At 40.1% G+C, this 13,839-nt stretch overlaps 1 protein-coding gene across 2 annotated transcripts in view; it reads left to right on the plus strand.

Annotated features, from left to right (window-relative positions):
- LOC139548530 (limbic system-associated membrane protein-like) overlaps nt 1-13,839 on the plus strand; it is a 728,679-nt gene that overhangs the window by 272,411 nt on the left and 442,429 nt on the right. The window contains exon 1 of one of the 2 annotated variants that reach the window (XM_071358219.1): nt 6,217-6,442. The exons of the other annotated variant lie outside the window; for it this stretch is intronic. Within the exon in view, the coding sequence (XP_071214320.1) occupies nt 6,379-6,442 (64 nt within the window). The 5' untranslated portion in view covers nt 6,217-6,378. Of the gene's footprint in view, nt 1-6,216; nt 6,443-13,839 lie in introns of those variants that run through there. 2 annotated transcript variants of the gene reach the window in all.

Genomic DNA, 13,839 nt, shown 5'->3' on the forward strand with positions numbered 1-13,839 from the left:
AAGGGTTTCAAAAGCAGGGGAATGAGGGTTTTGACAAAGCTTGGCTATAGGCTACAGACACAATGCTAGCTACTGTGAAATGATTAGAGAAAAACATGCTGCACATTGCACATGACATTGCTATGGTAAAATATATGGCTGCCTTTATGCTAGAATGTAGGAATTCAGACTTGAAGAACCTTGGCTACAGAGAAATGACTAGAGAAAAACATGCTGCACATTGCACATGACATTGCTATGGTAAAATATATGGCTGCCTTTATGCTAGAATGTAGGAATTCAGACTTGAAGAACCTTGGCTAGAGAGAAATGCCTAGAGAAAAACATGCTACACATGACATTTCTATGGTTTTACACTGAGGACCTACTGTTGCTTTTGACAAGAGGTTTAGTGTTAAAAGTCACACCCATGAATCTTATGTTTATGTTCCTCTTTCCTCTTACACTGCATGCACACCTCTTTGAGCAGTGTGCATATGCTCTCTCAATCAGATACAAAGTCGACTAATGAATTGTTAATGAAGGTATATATGCCAGGCCAGGCCAGGCATCATTTACAAGACGTGTTCTTTGAATCTATATTCTACCTCAAAGAGAAACGTGGCATTTCTTTGGTCATGTATCTTGCATCTTCTTGTCAATATACAGAATTTATAATACACGACATATTTTTAGATCCTTGTTTGATATGTGGTACTGTCTTATCACCTTGTCATGGTAAACTGGAGTTCTTATGAATCACAAAACTTTCCTGTACGTTCCTACCAAATGTTCCTGTACCTCTCAGCACTAACAGACAGAGTTTTTCCATAAATGTGGTAACAACTCCCCTGTCCTCCCACCGTAAGCAGTGAGTTTAGCAGTACTTTGGTTAAATTACTTTCTCTCTAATGACCTGCTTTCCACATCAACTCAGACCGCCACTGTAGCTCAGTGGAAAAGAGCAGATGATTGATTTAGATAAGACACATTGTGCTTCTCCATACTGTCTTATTTCCACAGCAAACACCCTTTGTGTCTTGGAACCACAGTGAATTGGTTACATTTGTGTATGTTCAGTCACAGCAGAATAACTGTCACTGTCTAAATGTCCCACATCTTCCTGGCTCCAACTGAATTTACAAGCAAACTCTAAATATTGTCTGTATTTAGAGTGTACGTCCTTGAGAGTGTATTTCTAAACTTTGAAGTATTTACTGTATGTAAAAACTGAACAGTTTTTGACTTCGCTCTTCATCTCAAAGCAACCCCTGAGGGATTCAAGAGTAAGAATTCCATTTTTGTCATTTAGCAGACGCTTTTATCCAGAGATGAATGAAGGTTAAATGCCTTGCTTAATGGCGCATCGACAGATTTTTCACTTAGTCGGCTCTGAGATTCAAACCAGAGACTTTTCGGTCACTGGCCCAACGCTCTTAACCACAAGGGTGCTGCGCTACTGGGGAGGGCCAGTTTGATGGTTTCAGATATGGATTGTTGACCAGATGTCAGAGAGAATTTATAAGTGAACTTTTGTGAAATGTGGAAAATGAAGCCGAGATCCTCTAGGCCTACTATTCCTCCCTAAGACCTCATGAGAGGAAAACTTTGCAACATTTGAGCATTGATCATTCAAATCACATGCGCCGAATACAACAGGTGTAGACCTTACAGTGAAACGCTTATTTACAAGCCCTTAACCAACAATGCAGTTCAAGAAATATATTTACTAAATAAGCTAAAGTAAAAAAAGTGTAAAGTAGCACAATAAAACTACATAACAATAACGAGACTATATACATGGGGTACCGGTACTGAGTCAATGTGCCGGGGTACAGCTTAGTCGAGGTAGTTTGTACATGTAGGTTGGGGTAAAATGATTCCCTCTGTATTTGTTTCAATTGGATAATTGGATGGATTGTAATTTCCTACGGGTACTCTACGTCACAACACACTAATGAATCACACTACTTTTGGGTACTACAGAACAATATGGATGCCCTGGCCCCTGGGTGCCACTAGCCTGATCCCAGATCTGTTTGTGCTATTATATCAACTCTTTGTCATGCCAAACATGGGTACCAGTCTGATAGCACAAACAGATATGGGACCGGGCTAATGGCACCCACAGTATCTATATTGTTCAGTAGTACCTAACATTAGTGTGATACATTTGGTGTTGTTGTGTACAGCATCCAAACTTAGTATGACAAGGAGTGGCAATGAGTGGCATGGTGTCACAAACAAACAGGTACCCAGGCTCGGATGCCATTTCATGTCAATTCTAACCTAAATCGTTGTTTCCTGCAGTATAATTTGCAAGCTGTGTAGTTTATGTCAATCAAAGCATCCCAATTCATTATGAATATGACACATTTGTGACAACAATATTGAATGTGAATTGGAGACGGCCCACTAGCATCGACAAATATAATACTGTATAAGGTAAAGTGGGAGTTGAGACACTATATAGAGATTGGCAGAGGACAATCTAAATTAGGAATGAATTTAGCTCCAGGCCAAAGGGTTTTTTAATAAAACATACACATTAGAATTGGAAATACCGTCAGATATTCACCAAACTGAATTGGGATTAGATGCTCCTGTGAGTCTGTCTCATTTCTTTATCTGTGGTCACCTTAGTCTTTTGATTGAAAACAGCGTTCAGAGGCTTTCAGGGGTAAGTATTGTGCTGTATGTGTCATGGCTAAATGTTGTTAATATTCTAATTGTGAACCATAACCTGTCAAAGAGTGTTCTGACATGATGGTAATTGGGGTGAACATTTAGTAATGTAGATTTGGACAGAATAACTGGATAGAATAATTTGTTGGCCAATTGAATTAATTAATTGGTGCTTTTCATTAATTTAGAGTTCATAAAAATGTAGCTGTAGGCTCAAAACATAAGTGTTGTCCAGAAATACCTTCAACACACACACACACACACACACACACGTTACTCGAAGATTAATATGTGGGGCGGCCAACCTGAAAGATCTCAGAGAAGCATAGTCAGTGAAAAAGTCTTCAAATAAATGGTCTTTAAGAAAAAAGCCCTTAATCCTCTTTTGAGTGTTCCTTTGAGTAGACTCACTATGGCCATCAAATTCTAATCTGTACCTTTGAAGCCAGTTCCACTGCTTTTTTAAATTCTTCCCCTCTAAATCAGGGATTTAGACCTGGGACACCAGGTGTGTACAATTAATTATTAGGTAGAACAGAAAACAAGCAGTACTCTGGACCTGCAGGGTAAGATTTGAGTACCCCTGCACTATGAGTGGTCTCCCACAATTCCAAGCACTTTGTTCACACACACTCACATTGCATTCACGTGTTAGTCACACTGAGTCTGTCTGTACTGTTGTGAATGAAAGAAATATGGAGGGACAAAAAAGTTCATAATTGAATTGGGCTCCAGCCATGAAAATTGCAAACCATGATAGGAATATCCGTAGACTCTTTAGGATTTTGTGTCCGACAATTTCAGATGGAGCAAATGCTTTTTCAATGGCAGTCATCCATTGCCGGATGAATGACAACGGGATGATTTCCAACAAAAAAACACAAATGGGTTGTCTTTTGACGGATGCAGCTACACTTGTCCATCTGTGTTTATAAAGCTAGGTGTGTCCACGGCCTTAGGGGTAATTGTGGTAGGGGATAGCAAATATTGTCCTGCGTTTTTGAGATTGTCCCCATCATGGCAGATTCTTTTTAGTTCTCAAGGTTTGGGTATTTCGATGACAGTTTTCAAAATCAGCTTTCTTCCAAACAACAATACATCCGATATTTAAAAATGTGACAGTCGCTTTTTAAAACAGGCACTATATTAGGCCAAGATGTACTCTTAAGGACCTTACCGTTACTTCTGAATCCTTAAGAGTCTATTGACGCACCTGTGTGTGACTCTAAGTAACATAATATAAAAATCCACATCAAAATGTTTAACTAGAGATATCTGGGTTTTTGCATGGGCTGCGTCTCAATCCAGCTTATCCACCTATGTCAGCCTTCTGCATCTGTGGTGGAAGGTGCTGAGCTACAATGGTGTTTGTCAGACTATGAGACATCCTGAAAATTGTTCTTCTCATGAAAAGGTCTGTAGCGTCCGAACGGTTTGGCCTGAAGTCGGTAACGCTGATGTGCCAACTTTTGTCTGTAGCGTCCGAACAAACCAAAATGTCTGCACTGTGGAAAGGAGAGACTCTCACGAACAGGATGGTGTTCTGCATTTTGCTCTACGACCCGCACAAATGTCTTGGTACTCGTCTGAAGGTAACCCATACAAACGAATGGAAGTATGGAGGTAGTTTTGTGCCAACAAAAATAAGTGTCCCAAAAGAGATATGTACTGTATTTCCTGAGCTTTCTTATATTTCCTAGTTATAGGATAGACACCTTATCCCTTCTGATTTATTTTTTCACTTTATTTTTTTGCCATTTTTTTTTTTTTTTATCTATGCGTTTCTATGGGCTATAGTAGCCCTAAACAGCTTAGACGTTTATCTGCACACAGATAACACTCATTCGCATGAGAAACTAACACACTATTTCACACATTTCACATTTTGTCACAAGCAAGCTGTGGTGACCTCATGGTTGTTCACTGCGACCTGCATGTCTTCATTTAAATATCCCAATGAAATGACAAAGTCATCGAGATAGCCTACACATGAGAGGTTTTGTTGAAATAAATAATTTGTACTGACAACTGAGAACATTATGACAACTGACTGCAGTCCCTGGCCAGTTGCTCTTACAGTACATGCTGCTCGTATATACATTCTAATGGGATGGTGTCTAAACTGCAGGGATCTCATTGATTACTATATCAGACAGTAACTGAAATCCTATTCAGCCTTGAATGGGAATTGTGTACACACAATGGTTATCTAGCAGAACATTTCATAATGAAAAGCTTGTGGTTCACGTGGTGGTGTATAACAGGTGGAGAACAAGGGTAATTCAATATTCAATAAGGTGTGTTATACATCACATCCAGACATCCTCATGAGCCACTTGTTTTTCTTTTCAATTATTGAAGCTGTAATGTCTTTGGCATTCATACTTAACAAATTACTAAGATCTGAGCATAATTCAATTCAGCAACACCAGTGATGTAGCTCACCAGGGCTTACAAGAGGGGACTGAGCTTTAGAAGCAGGAATACAATGGCATGTTCAGGCAGCATCTGCTTTCATTGCTATCACAATCAAATCTAGTAAGATTCAGTAAGAAAAAACAATGCTTTATCACAAAAAAGACAGGGTAGCCACACTGAATGAATTTGCAGGATTTGTCTGTATTAGCCTTGCTGTCAGTTGTGGACATGTAAAACAGTAGATGAGAGGACAGTGTTTGGCTGGCAGTAGAGAGAGAGAGGAATAGAGTGTCTTTACAAACAGCCCGCCCTCACCTTGCCTGCAGGCTGAATGAAGCTCTCTTACCAAATGTCACTATTAGTATTCCATAGATTTCCGTGCTGCTATCTTCCTTTCCTGTCCTTTCCTGCCAAGCCTCACCTCTGGTAGGGACACACCTCATGCGGTACAGAGGACCTTTGTCATTGGTTTACAGAGGGTAGCCAAAGGTTGCACCTCTCTTGAGGACTGCTGTGTGGCTGTGGAGTTGTTGAAGGGTTCACAGTAGGTAGCTAGATATCTCTTTCAACTAGCATGGGTTCTGGGACTTTATTTAGGAAATAATTATATTGTTATCACAGATTGCATATAACATGAAATGAGAGAATCAATCTGGATTAAGTTGCTGAAATAACTGTAATTGTGTGCATTTGTCCTGATTTTTCTATTGGTTTTATAGTAACCTATGCATCAGAGAGATCTGAAGGTTATGGCTGGAGTAGCTACAGGGGTGTTCGGAGGGAATATAGATCATGGAAGCATGTACATGGATATAGATAGTGAGACACACAGTCATTAGAATATGTCAATGTGAAATAAATGTTTCAGAATGCTATTCTAGATGACAGGCATGCGTGTGACAGTCGATCCATAAAGCTTGCTGAAATACCAATTAAATTGCACAATAAACACAGTTGGAACATAGGCCGGCCGGTTACTCCCCGGTGCAGCATGAGTCCTTATCGTCATCAATAATCAGAAGACGATGTCCAACTGGTATTTTTCTAGGTACTTGCTTATCCACTAGGCGGCAGTGACGACCAGGACAGGCAAGTGCTGAAGCGCACAACTATTCGTGATTACAAAAAGGATGCGTTTAGCGCTCGAGCACTTGAGTTGTAGTTATAGTGCTCTGCAGCATTAGGACATAGCGTTTGTGCTATACGCCCTTTGAGCATAATATCTACCAAAAAACGATACTGCCTGCTCACGAAATTATTGCAAGAGAGGAAAGGTTTGGAGCTGACTAGGACAACATGAATTCCTTCTGGATATACACAATTTGGATACCAGGGTTCTTTTTCTTCTTTGGATTTCAAGGTACGGGTTGTATTCTAGTTCATTTTTAATATAATTGTGTTGCTTTTGTGTTGCTTTAGATTACCAGTCACATTCCTCTTCTCAGTTTGTAGTTACAGAGGAATTCTTTGTATGTACCTACGCCTGCTGAGCCGCTGCTTTTGTAGCTTTGATCGGCTGGCTACCTCCGGTGTCTTCTACGACTTATTATTTATCCCCTGTATTTATTACGTTATTCCTTGTCTATTTATTGCTCTTAGATTGACATAACTAGTGTACCGATGCTTTTGCATCTTTGATCGGCTGGCTACCTCTGGTGTCTTCTACGACTTATTTATCCCCTATATTTATGACGTTCATCCTTGCCTATCCATTGCTCTTCGATTGACACAACTACTCTATTTACGCACACGTAGAGAAGTAGGCTTCACTTACACACACGCGGAGGAGAATATATAGAAAAGTACTTGAAGATGACACCAACACGATTCAAAGTGAGTGGGGGGGATACATTCAGTGGCGAGAGTTCATAGGAAATTGCTAAAGCCACCAGTTATTAAATTATTTCTGAAGTGACTTGTCTGTGATTTCCCTGCCGAGTTTGAATCATGTTGCTATATTTTTCTGTGCCCCCCTTTGTGGTTATAGAACTGATGACACTCATCATGTCTGGCTGATTTTAGTAGCTTTTGAAGATGATGGCTTCATCTGTCACTGTAGCCTACTGAACTTTCTACTTTGTGGGGAGATCTCACTGTAGGATCAGACAGGTAAACATGCTTGGCTGAAGTTCCTTATGTCTGATGCCCTCATGGCAGCATCCCACTACTAACACTAATGTAGCAAATTTGAGGATTGGCCTGCACAGGATTTGAACCCACTGCCTTTTGTCTCTCAGTCCAACTCCTTTTGTATGCTTTTGCCAAGAGGTTCAGTGTTCTTTTGGGTGTTCCTGATGATGACCATGTACCCAAAGACCCCTGTGTGCAGACGAGTTCTAATTTGGTAAATGATTTCCATTGTGACATGACTATTGAAGTAGTTTGTTAATTGTCTGATTCTAAAGGAGTTGTGTGTGCAGTTATGGTGAGCTGTGAAATCCAGCACAGTAGTCAATAAACAACTCAATGTGGCTTAATTAGGAAATGGCTTTGAATGAAACCCCAACCTCCAGGTCAACAACACTAGGGGCTTCCAGCTCTATCTTATGAAATGTCTCAAATATTCTATGAAATGCAATGCATGATTCAGCCTTATCATGACAGCAGCATGTATGTTATAGACAACTGCCAGGGGATGTCGTATGAGGTCTTCCTAATATACACCTGCAGGGCTTTTTATTTAGGAGCTACAGTGCACCTAGAAAAATGTAAGATTCTAGCTTTAATATCTCAAATATGTTTCATTGTGCTCCTACATTTGTGTGCGGCTCCATTTTTCAACTTGTAAAAGTCAGGAGAGCCCCTCCGAGGTCTGTTTACATGGAACCACAGCAGGAGAGACACAGCAGCATTTTCACTTTGATCTCCAACAGAACCCTGTATGCTTAACCAGTCTGGCCATGTCTCACGCCTTGGGGCGGTGTCACAGGTTGGTGGCCTCGACCATGTCTGGTCCTCCTCGCTGGCCCACTTTTCCTCTTCATCTAACTTTAAATTACCCTTGTTGTTGTATTAACATAATGCTCATCTGTTAAATGAATTGGTGTAGACAAGTCAGCATGCTGCTCTAAATGCCCACTGTTAATTTCTCTGTGGAGATGGAGCCTCTTCTGAGTGCAGTACAGCCAACACGGTTAACTAGTAATGAAACTGCACCATAGATCACTATTGAAGTCAGGAGAAAGTACAGTTTTTAGTATGGCTGCTTCATATTGCACATGTACTGTATTTTCTCTTCATAGAGCACATGTACTGTATTTTCTCTTCATAGAGCACATGTACTGTATTTTCTCTTCATAGAGCACATGTACTGTATTTTCTCTTCATAGAGCACATGTACTGTATTTTCTCTTCATAGAGCACATGTACTGTATTTTCTCTTCATAGAGCACATGTACTGTATTTTCTCTTCATAGAGTAGATGTACTGTATTTTCTCTTCATAGAGCACATGTACTGTATTTTCTCTTCATATTGCACATGTACTGTATTTTCTCTTCATAGAGTAGATGTACTGTATTTTCTCTTCATATTGCACATGTACTGTATTTTCTCTTCATAGAGCACATGTACTGTATTTTCTCTTCATATTGCACATGTACTGTATTTTCTCTTCATAGAGTAGATGTACTGTATTTTCTCTTCATAGAGCACATGTACTGTATTTTCTCTTCATAGAGCACATGTACTGTATTTTCTCTTCATAGAGCACATGTCCTGTATTTTCTCTTCATAGAGCACATGTACTGTATTTTCTCTTCATAGAGCACATGTACTGTATTTTCTCTTCATATTGCACATGTACTGTATTTTCTCTTCATAGAGCACATGTACTGTATTTTCTCTTCATAGAGCACATGTACTGTATTTTCTCTTCATAGAGCACATGTACTGTATTTTCTCTTCATAGAGCACATGTACTGTATTTTATCCTTATAGAGCACATGTACTGTATTTTCTCTTCATAGAGCACATGTACTGTATTTTATCCTTATAGAGCACATGTACTGTATTTGCTCCTTATAGATCACATGTACTGTTTGGGGCTTTCATAGCATATCATATCCAGTAGTGGATTGTTCCCTTACATACTGTATGTTGAAAAAAAGAGGAAGAAAACAGCAGTTTGGCCTTGTGCCATGCATTTTCTTTCTTTGTTTTTTGGTTCGTCCTTTTCTGATAGGAAGTATTAGGAACCTTGAGGTACAGATTTGTTTAATGGTGTTGATGCTGTTCATCTTTTCTGAGGAAAAATTGCTTTTGTCAATTATTCCAAGATGGCATAGCAGAAATGGTGTTGGATAGCTGTGGATATAATTTAATTTATTTCTTATTTTTCCAGTAATACAAATAATTGCCTTTCATGTGGTGATCAATTCACACTAGGTTCCTGGGAGGAAAACGATTGTGAAATATGCTTATTCTAAGGAAAATAGTGACATCGCCTCGAAACAAGAGAAATTCTCCTTCAATAAAGTCAGAGTATGCTAGATTCTGTAATCTGGAATGGCTTCTGGGATTAACCCCAACACAGCGTTGGATGGAGAACTCAGAAACATTACCCCATACCCATTAAATAAACCTTCAGAATGTCAGGCGCACAGGGACTACACACACATTCAGAAATGAATTGGAAAGAGAGAGTTAAACAGTCCGAATAATTAATGCAATCAGACGATTTGTATTGATGCTTTCTCTCGTCTGGCCTTTCACTGGAGTCTGTGTTGATCTCTCTTTGGGGACTTGGGATTTTCCTCCTCACGAGAGACCACAGACTCCCCCTATTGAAACAGATCCAACTGAATTGACCTGTGTGTTTTTTGGGGGTCTTCCTAAATTCCAACCATGTCTCTCTGTGGTTGGTTGTAGGCAGGATGTGGTGGGGTTCATCTGAGGTGTGGTTGGTTGTAGGCAGGATGTGGTGGGGTTCATCTGAGGTGATATGGGCTGGGGAAGGATGTAAATACTGTACTGTGGCCACAGGGAGAGAGGGAGGGAGGGAGAGAGGGAAGCAGAGACAGGGCTGAGTTGGGTCTGGAATAAAACACAATAGAGCGGAATCGCAGGAATAAACTGTTATACTTTATACTCCCCCTGCGCCACCTCGCTTACGACTTCTTTAATGTCCGCAACACTCCACTTCTCAGAGCCCCATCCCAGGAAAATTGCAATTATCTCTGTGTTCCCCGTACAAGTCTTCTGGTGCCTGTGATCCTCTGGTACTTTGGGGTGAAACACGGATCGCTAACCGTAAACGTGGTGTCTGTTGGTAAGGCTTCTCTCCTCATCCCTCCAGGTCAATGTGCTCAGTGTGGTTGTTGTTGGTTTTCCAGAGAACATGCTTGCCTCTATAAGAATATTTTGAAGATAAATACACAACGCAGAGGACGAGAGTACTAAAAACTAAATAGAGTACTAATGGTCAATAGGGAATTGTCAATGTAAATAGTTGGTCTTCAGTTCAACAGCTGTTTAGATTCTGTGGAATGTCAGTCCTGAACTCAGAGCTACGTGTGCCACGTTCATATTGAGTCTGGAGCAGGATACTTGTTATTTGGCCATTGGCCCAGTTGTACTGCAAGGACATCTGATTGGTTAACCCCAGGCTAGGGTGGGGGGTTATAAACTGCATCCTGTTTCTTTGTTCTGTGGAGAAAATCTGAGGGCAGGGAGAATGAACATCAACCATCTACCTCCCAGCATAACATCTATGATTTGTCATTTTCAAATAAATCTATTTTTCTCTCCCTGATTTGCTTTTGGATTTGTGTTATTGAAGAATAACACCTCCATTGAGCACTTTGGAAATGAAAACTGCTGTATACTGTCTTAGGATATATGCCCACAGACCTTTGTAATATATGACAGGGTTGACTGCATTTAGTACTGTTACTAACACATTTTATTGTTAGCACTTTGCATTTATCTGACATTTCTTTCACAAGGCGAAAGCATGCGCGGCGGACGCAGTGGCGACATGTTTTGCAGAGGGCTTTTATAAACTCCACGAGTCCATCTTCTGGCAGTTCGCCCATTTCTTTGTTGTTGATTCAAGTGATGCATTTCTAATCAACATCCATACAAAATCCCTTTCTAAGTGTAAACTCTTTTAATTTAATTTCAGTATCATCATAACCAATAATCTTTCAGGAAGACCAGCTGTATCTCTCTACTCTACGGAGTACTCCTATTCCAATCAGAATCACTATAACTATCATTCAGTTTGGAATCCACATACTTTATTCTCTTACCAGGCAAACTGACGTATGTATCATGGCTGAAGTTGGAGAATAGAGAAGCTATACGAATGTGTAGAGGGAAGTCAAAATACTGTATACCCCTATGCAAAAATCAAATCAATTTATCTTCATAATTCAGCAGATCTATACTGTACTGCTCATGTTTATAGAAAGTCTTCTAATAACTATATGAAGATAAAATGAGGAGACTCTTATTAGTATTAGTATTCCTCTGCCTTCCAGTCCCTGACATTATGTTATCTCTGTTTCTGAATCTCATCTTGAAGTCCAACTTCAGAGGTTTTACTTCCTTTCATAGTGAAGCAAATCCATGATCATCGTCTTGCGTGTATAGAAGTTGTGTACCACTGTAATGAAGCAAGCAATACTCCTTCTGTGCCTGTCTTGAACAAGCCCATCTGATCCTGATTACTGACCTCTATAACCGGCCTACTCAGCCACCCGTCTGCATTTTTCATCAACCCAATGCTAAGTGCAGTTGTTTCCCAGCTGTTTGCTGTCTGTCTGGATTAGGATGTTGTTGGTGTGTGTTACATGCACACAGGCACTTTAGGTTTTATCAGGGGAAAGGACATATGTGACTTGTTTCAGGAAACTAGGCGTATGTCACAAGTCACGACTTCACAGGAGAGGCGTTTGAAGGTTTATTTAAATGTTTTTATCAACAGTTTTTTTGGGGGCAGAAATGCCTTCTTGAACATTTGAACTTTCATGTGCCTTACGAATAAAGTTGTTAAATTATGAGCCTGGTTGGTTTAGCCACAGAAAAGAACAGGAACTTTTCCGCTAGCCATGATTGGCTGAGATAATGAATGGGATGGACATGCCGAGATGAGTTTCAGATTGGTCTGCCGTGGAGCTTCTGTCTATAAAATTAGTTGCTCGTTATGAGTAGATAGTCCTTTCTACTGCATTTTTTTCTATAGAAATAACGTTAGCCATGGAGAACTGAAAATGTGTTGCTACTGCTCTCAATAATATTGCTGTCCTGAATTTATCAGGCACTATCGACAAAGGTCAGTGGGAAAAAGTTGTGAAGGACTTCTTTCAGGAGGACGATCGTACCATGCTGGCTCTCTCTGACTCTGAAAATGAATCAGACGATGTGAACCAGAGTGACTTGAGACAACGGCCAAGCAAGCTGCACAAACAAAACGGAAACGACACAGGACGTCTTGTTTAATGAAAGGGGTTGCAGTCTGCCGTGAAGCGTTCATCCATGTAAGAGTCTAGCTACTGTTTCAGATATTATACATTTCAAATTTTCTCAGAAAGTTGTTTTCATTGCAAGTTCATTGCAAGTTAAAGTGTACTGTTAGCTAGCTGACGTCAGATGGCTGGCTCGCTAGCTAACATTACTTGTATGATCTGTGGAGTAACATTGTCTCAGAAATCCATTTGCATTGCTAGTTGAAGCCTAATGTTAGCTAGCTAACTAGCTACCATTGAACCTATTTGGTTAACTTTAGCTAGCTATTGCAATCGGTTTGTATTGCTAGTACTCTATGGATTGGGATTATGGTTCATTGTTTAGCTAGCTAGCTATATGTCTAAACAAAAGACTCCACTTCACCAGATGATTACATGACCCATCAAGTTAAACAGGTGTGTCTGACGGTGATTACGGCTTTCTATTGTATAATAATGCTAAAATATTTGTATCTGGAATTTGCGTTTCAGCATCAGTAGAACACGCCATGCATTACAGCTCCTTTATACTGATTAAGGACATACACTACCGTTCAAATGTTTGGGGTCACTTAGAAATGTCCTTGTTTTTGAAAGAAAAGCAATTTTTTGGTCCATTAAAATAACATCAAATTGATCAGACATACAGTGTAGACATTGTTAATGTTGTAAATGACTATTGTTGCTTGAAACAGCTGGTTTGTTATGGAATATCTACGTAGGCATACAGAGGCCCATTATCAGCAACCATCACTCCTGTGTTCCAATGGCACGTTGTGTTAGCTAATCCAAGTTTATAATTTTAAAAGGCTAATTGATCATTAGAAAACCCTTTTGCAATTATGTTAGCACAGCTGAAAACTGTTGGCCAATTAAAGAAGCAATAAAACTGGCCTTCTTTAGACTAGTTGAGTATCTGGAGCATCAGCACTTGTGCGTTCGATCACAGGCTCAAAATGGCCAGAAACAAAGACCTTTCTTCTGAAACTCATCAGTCTATGCTTGTTCTGAGAAATTAAGGCTATTCCATGTCAGAAATTGCCAAGAAACTGAATATCTCGTACAACGCTGTGTACTACTCCCTTCACAGAACAGTGCAAACTGGCTCTAACCAGAAGAGAAAGAGGAGTAGGAGGCCCCGGTGCACAACTGAGCAAGAGGAATAGGATATTAGAGTGTCTAGTTTGAGAAACAGACGCCTCAAAAGTCCTCAACTGGCAGCTTCATTAAATAGTACCCACAAAACACCAGTCTCAACGTCAACAGTGAAGAGGCAACTCCAATATGCTGGCCTTCTAGGTGCACTATCC

The sequence above is a fragment of the Salvelinus alpinus genome, chromosome 21, assembly GCF_045679555.1.
Source record: "Salvelinus alpinus chromosome 21, SLU_Salpinus.1, whole genome shotgun sequence".
Lineage (NCBI taxonomy): Eukaryota > Metazoa > Chordata > Actinopteri > Salmoniformes > Salmonidae > Salvelinus > Salvelinus alpinus.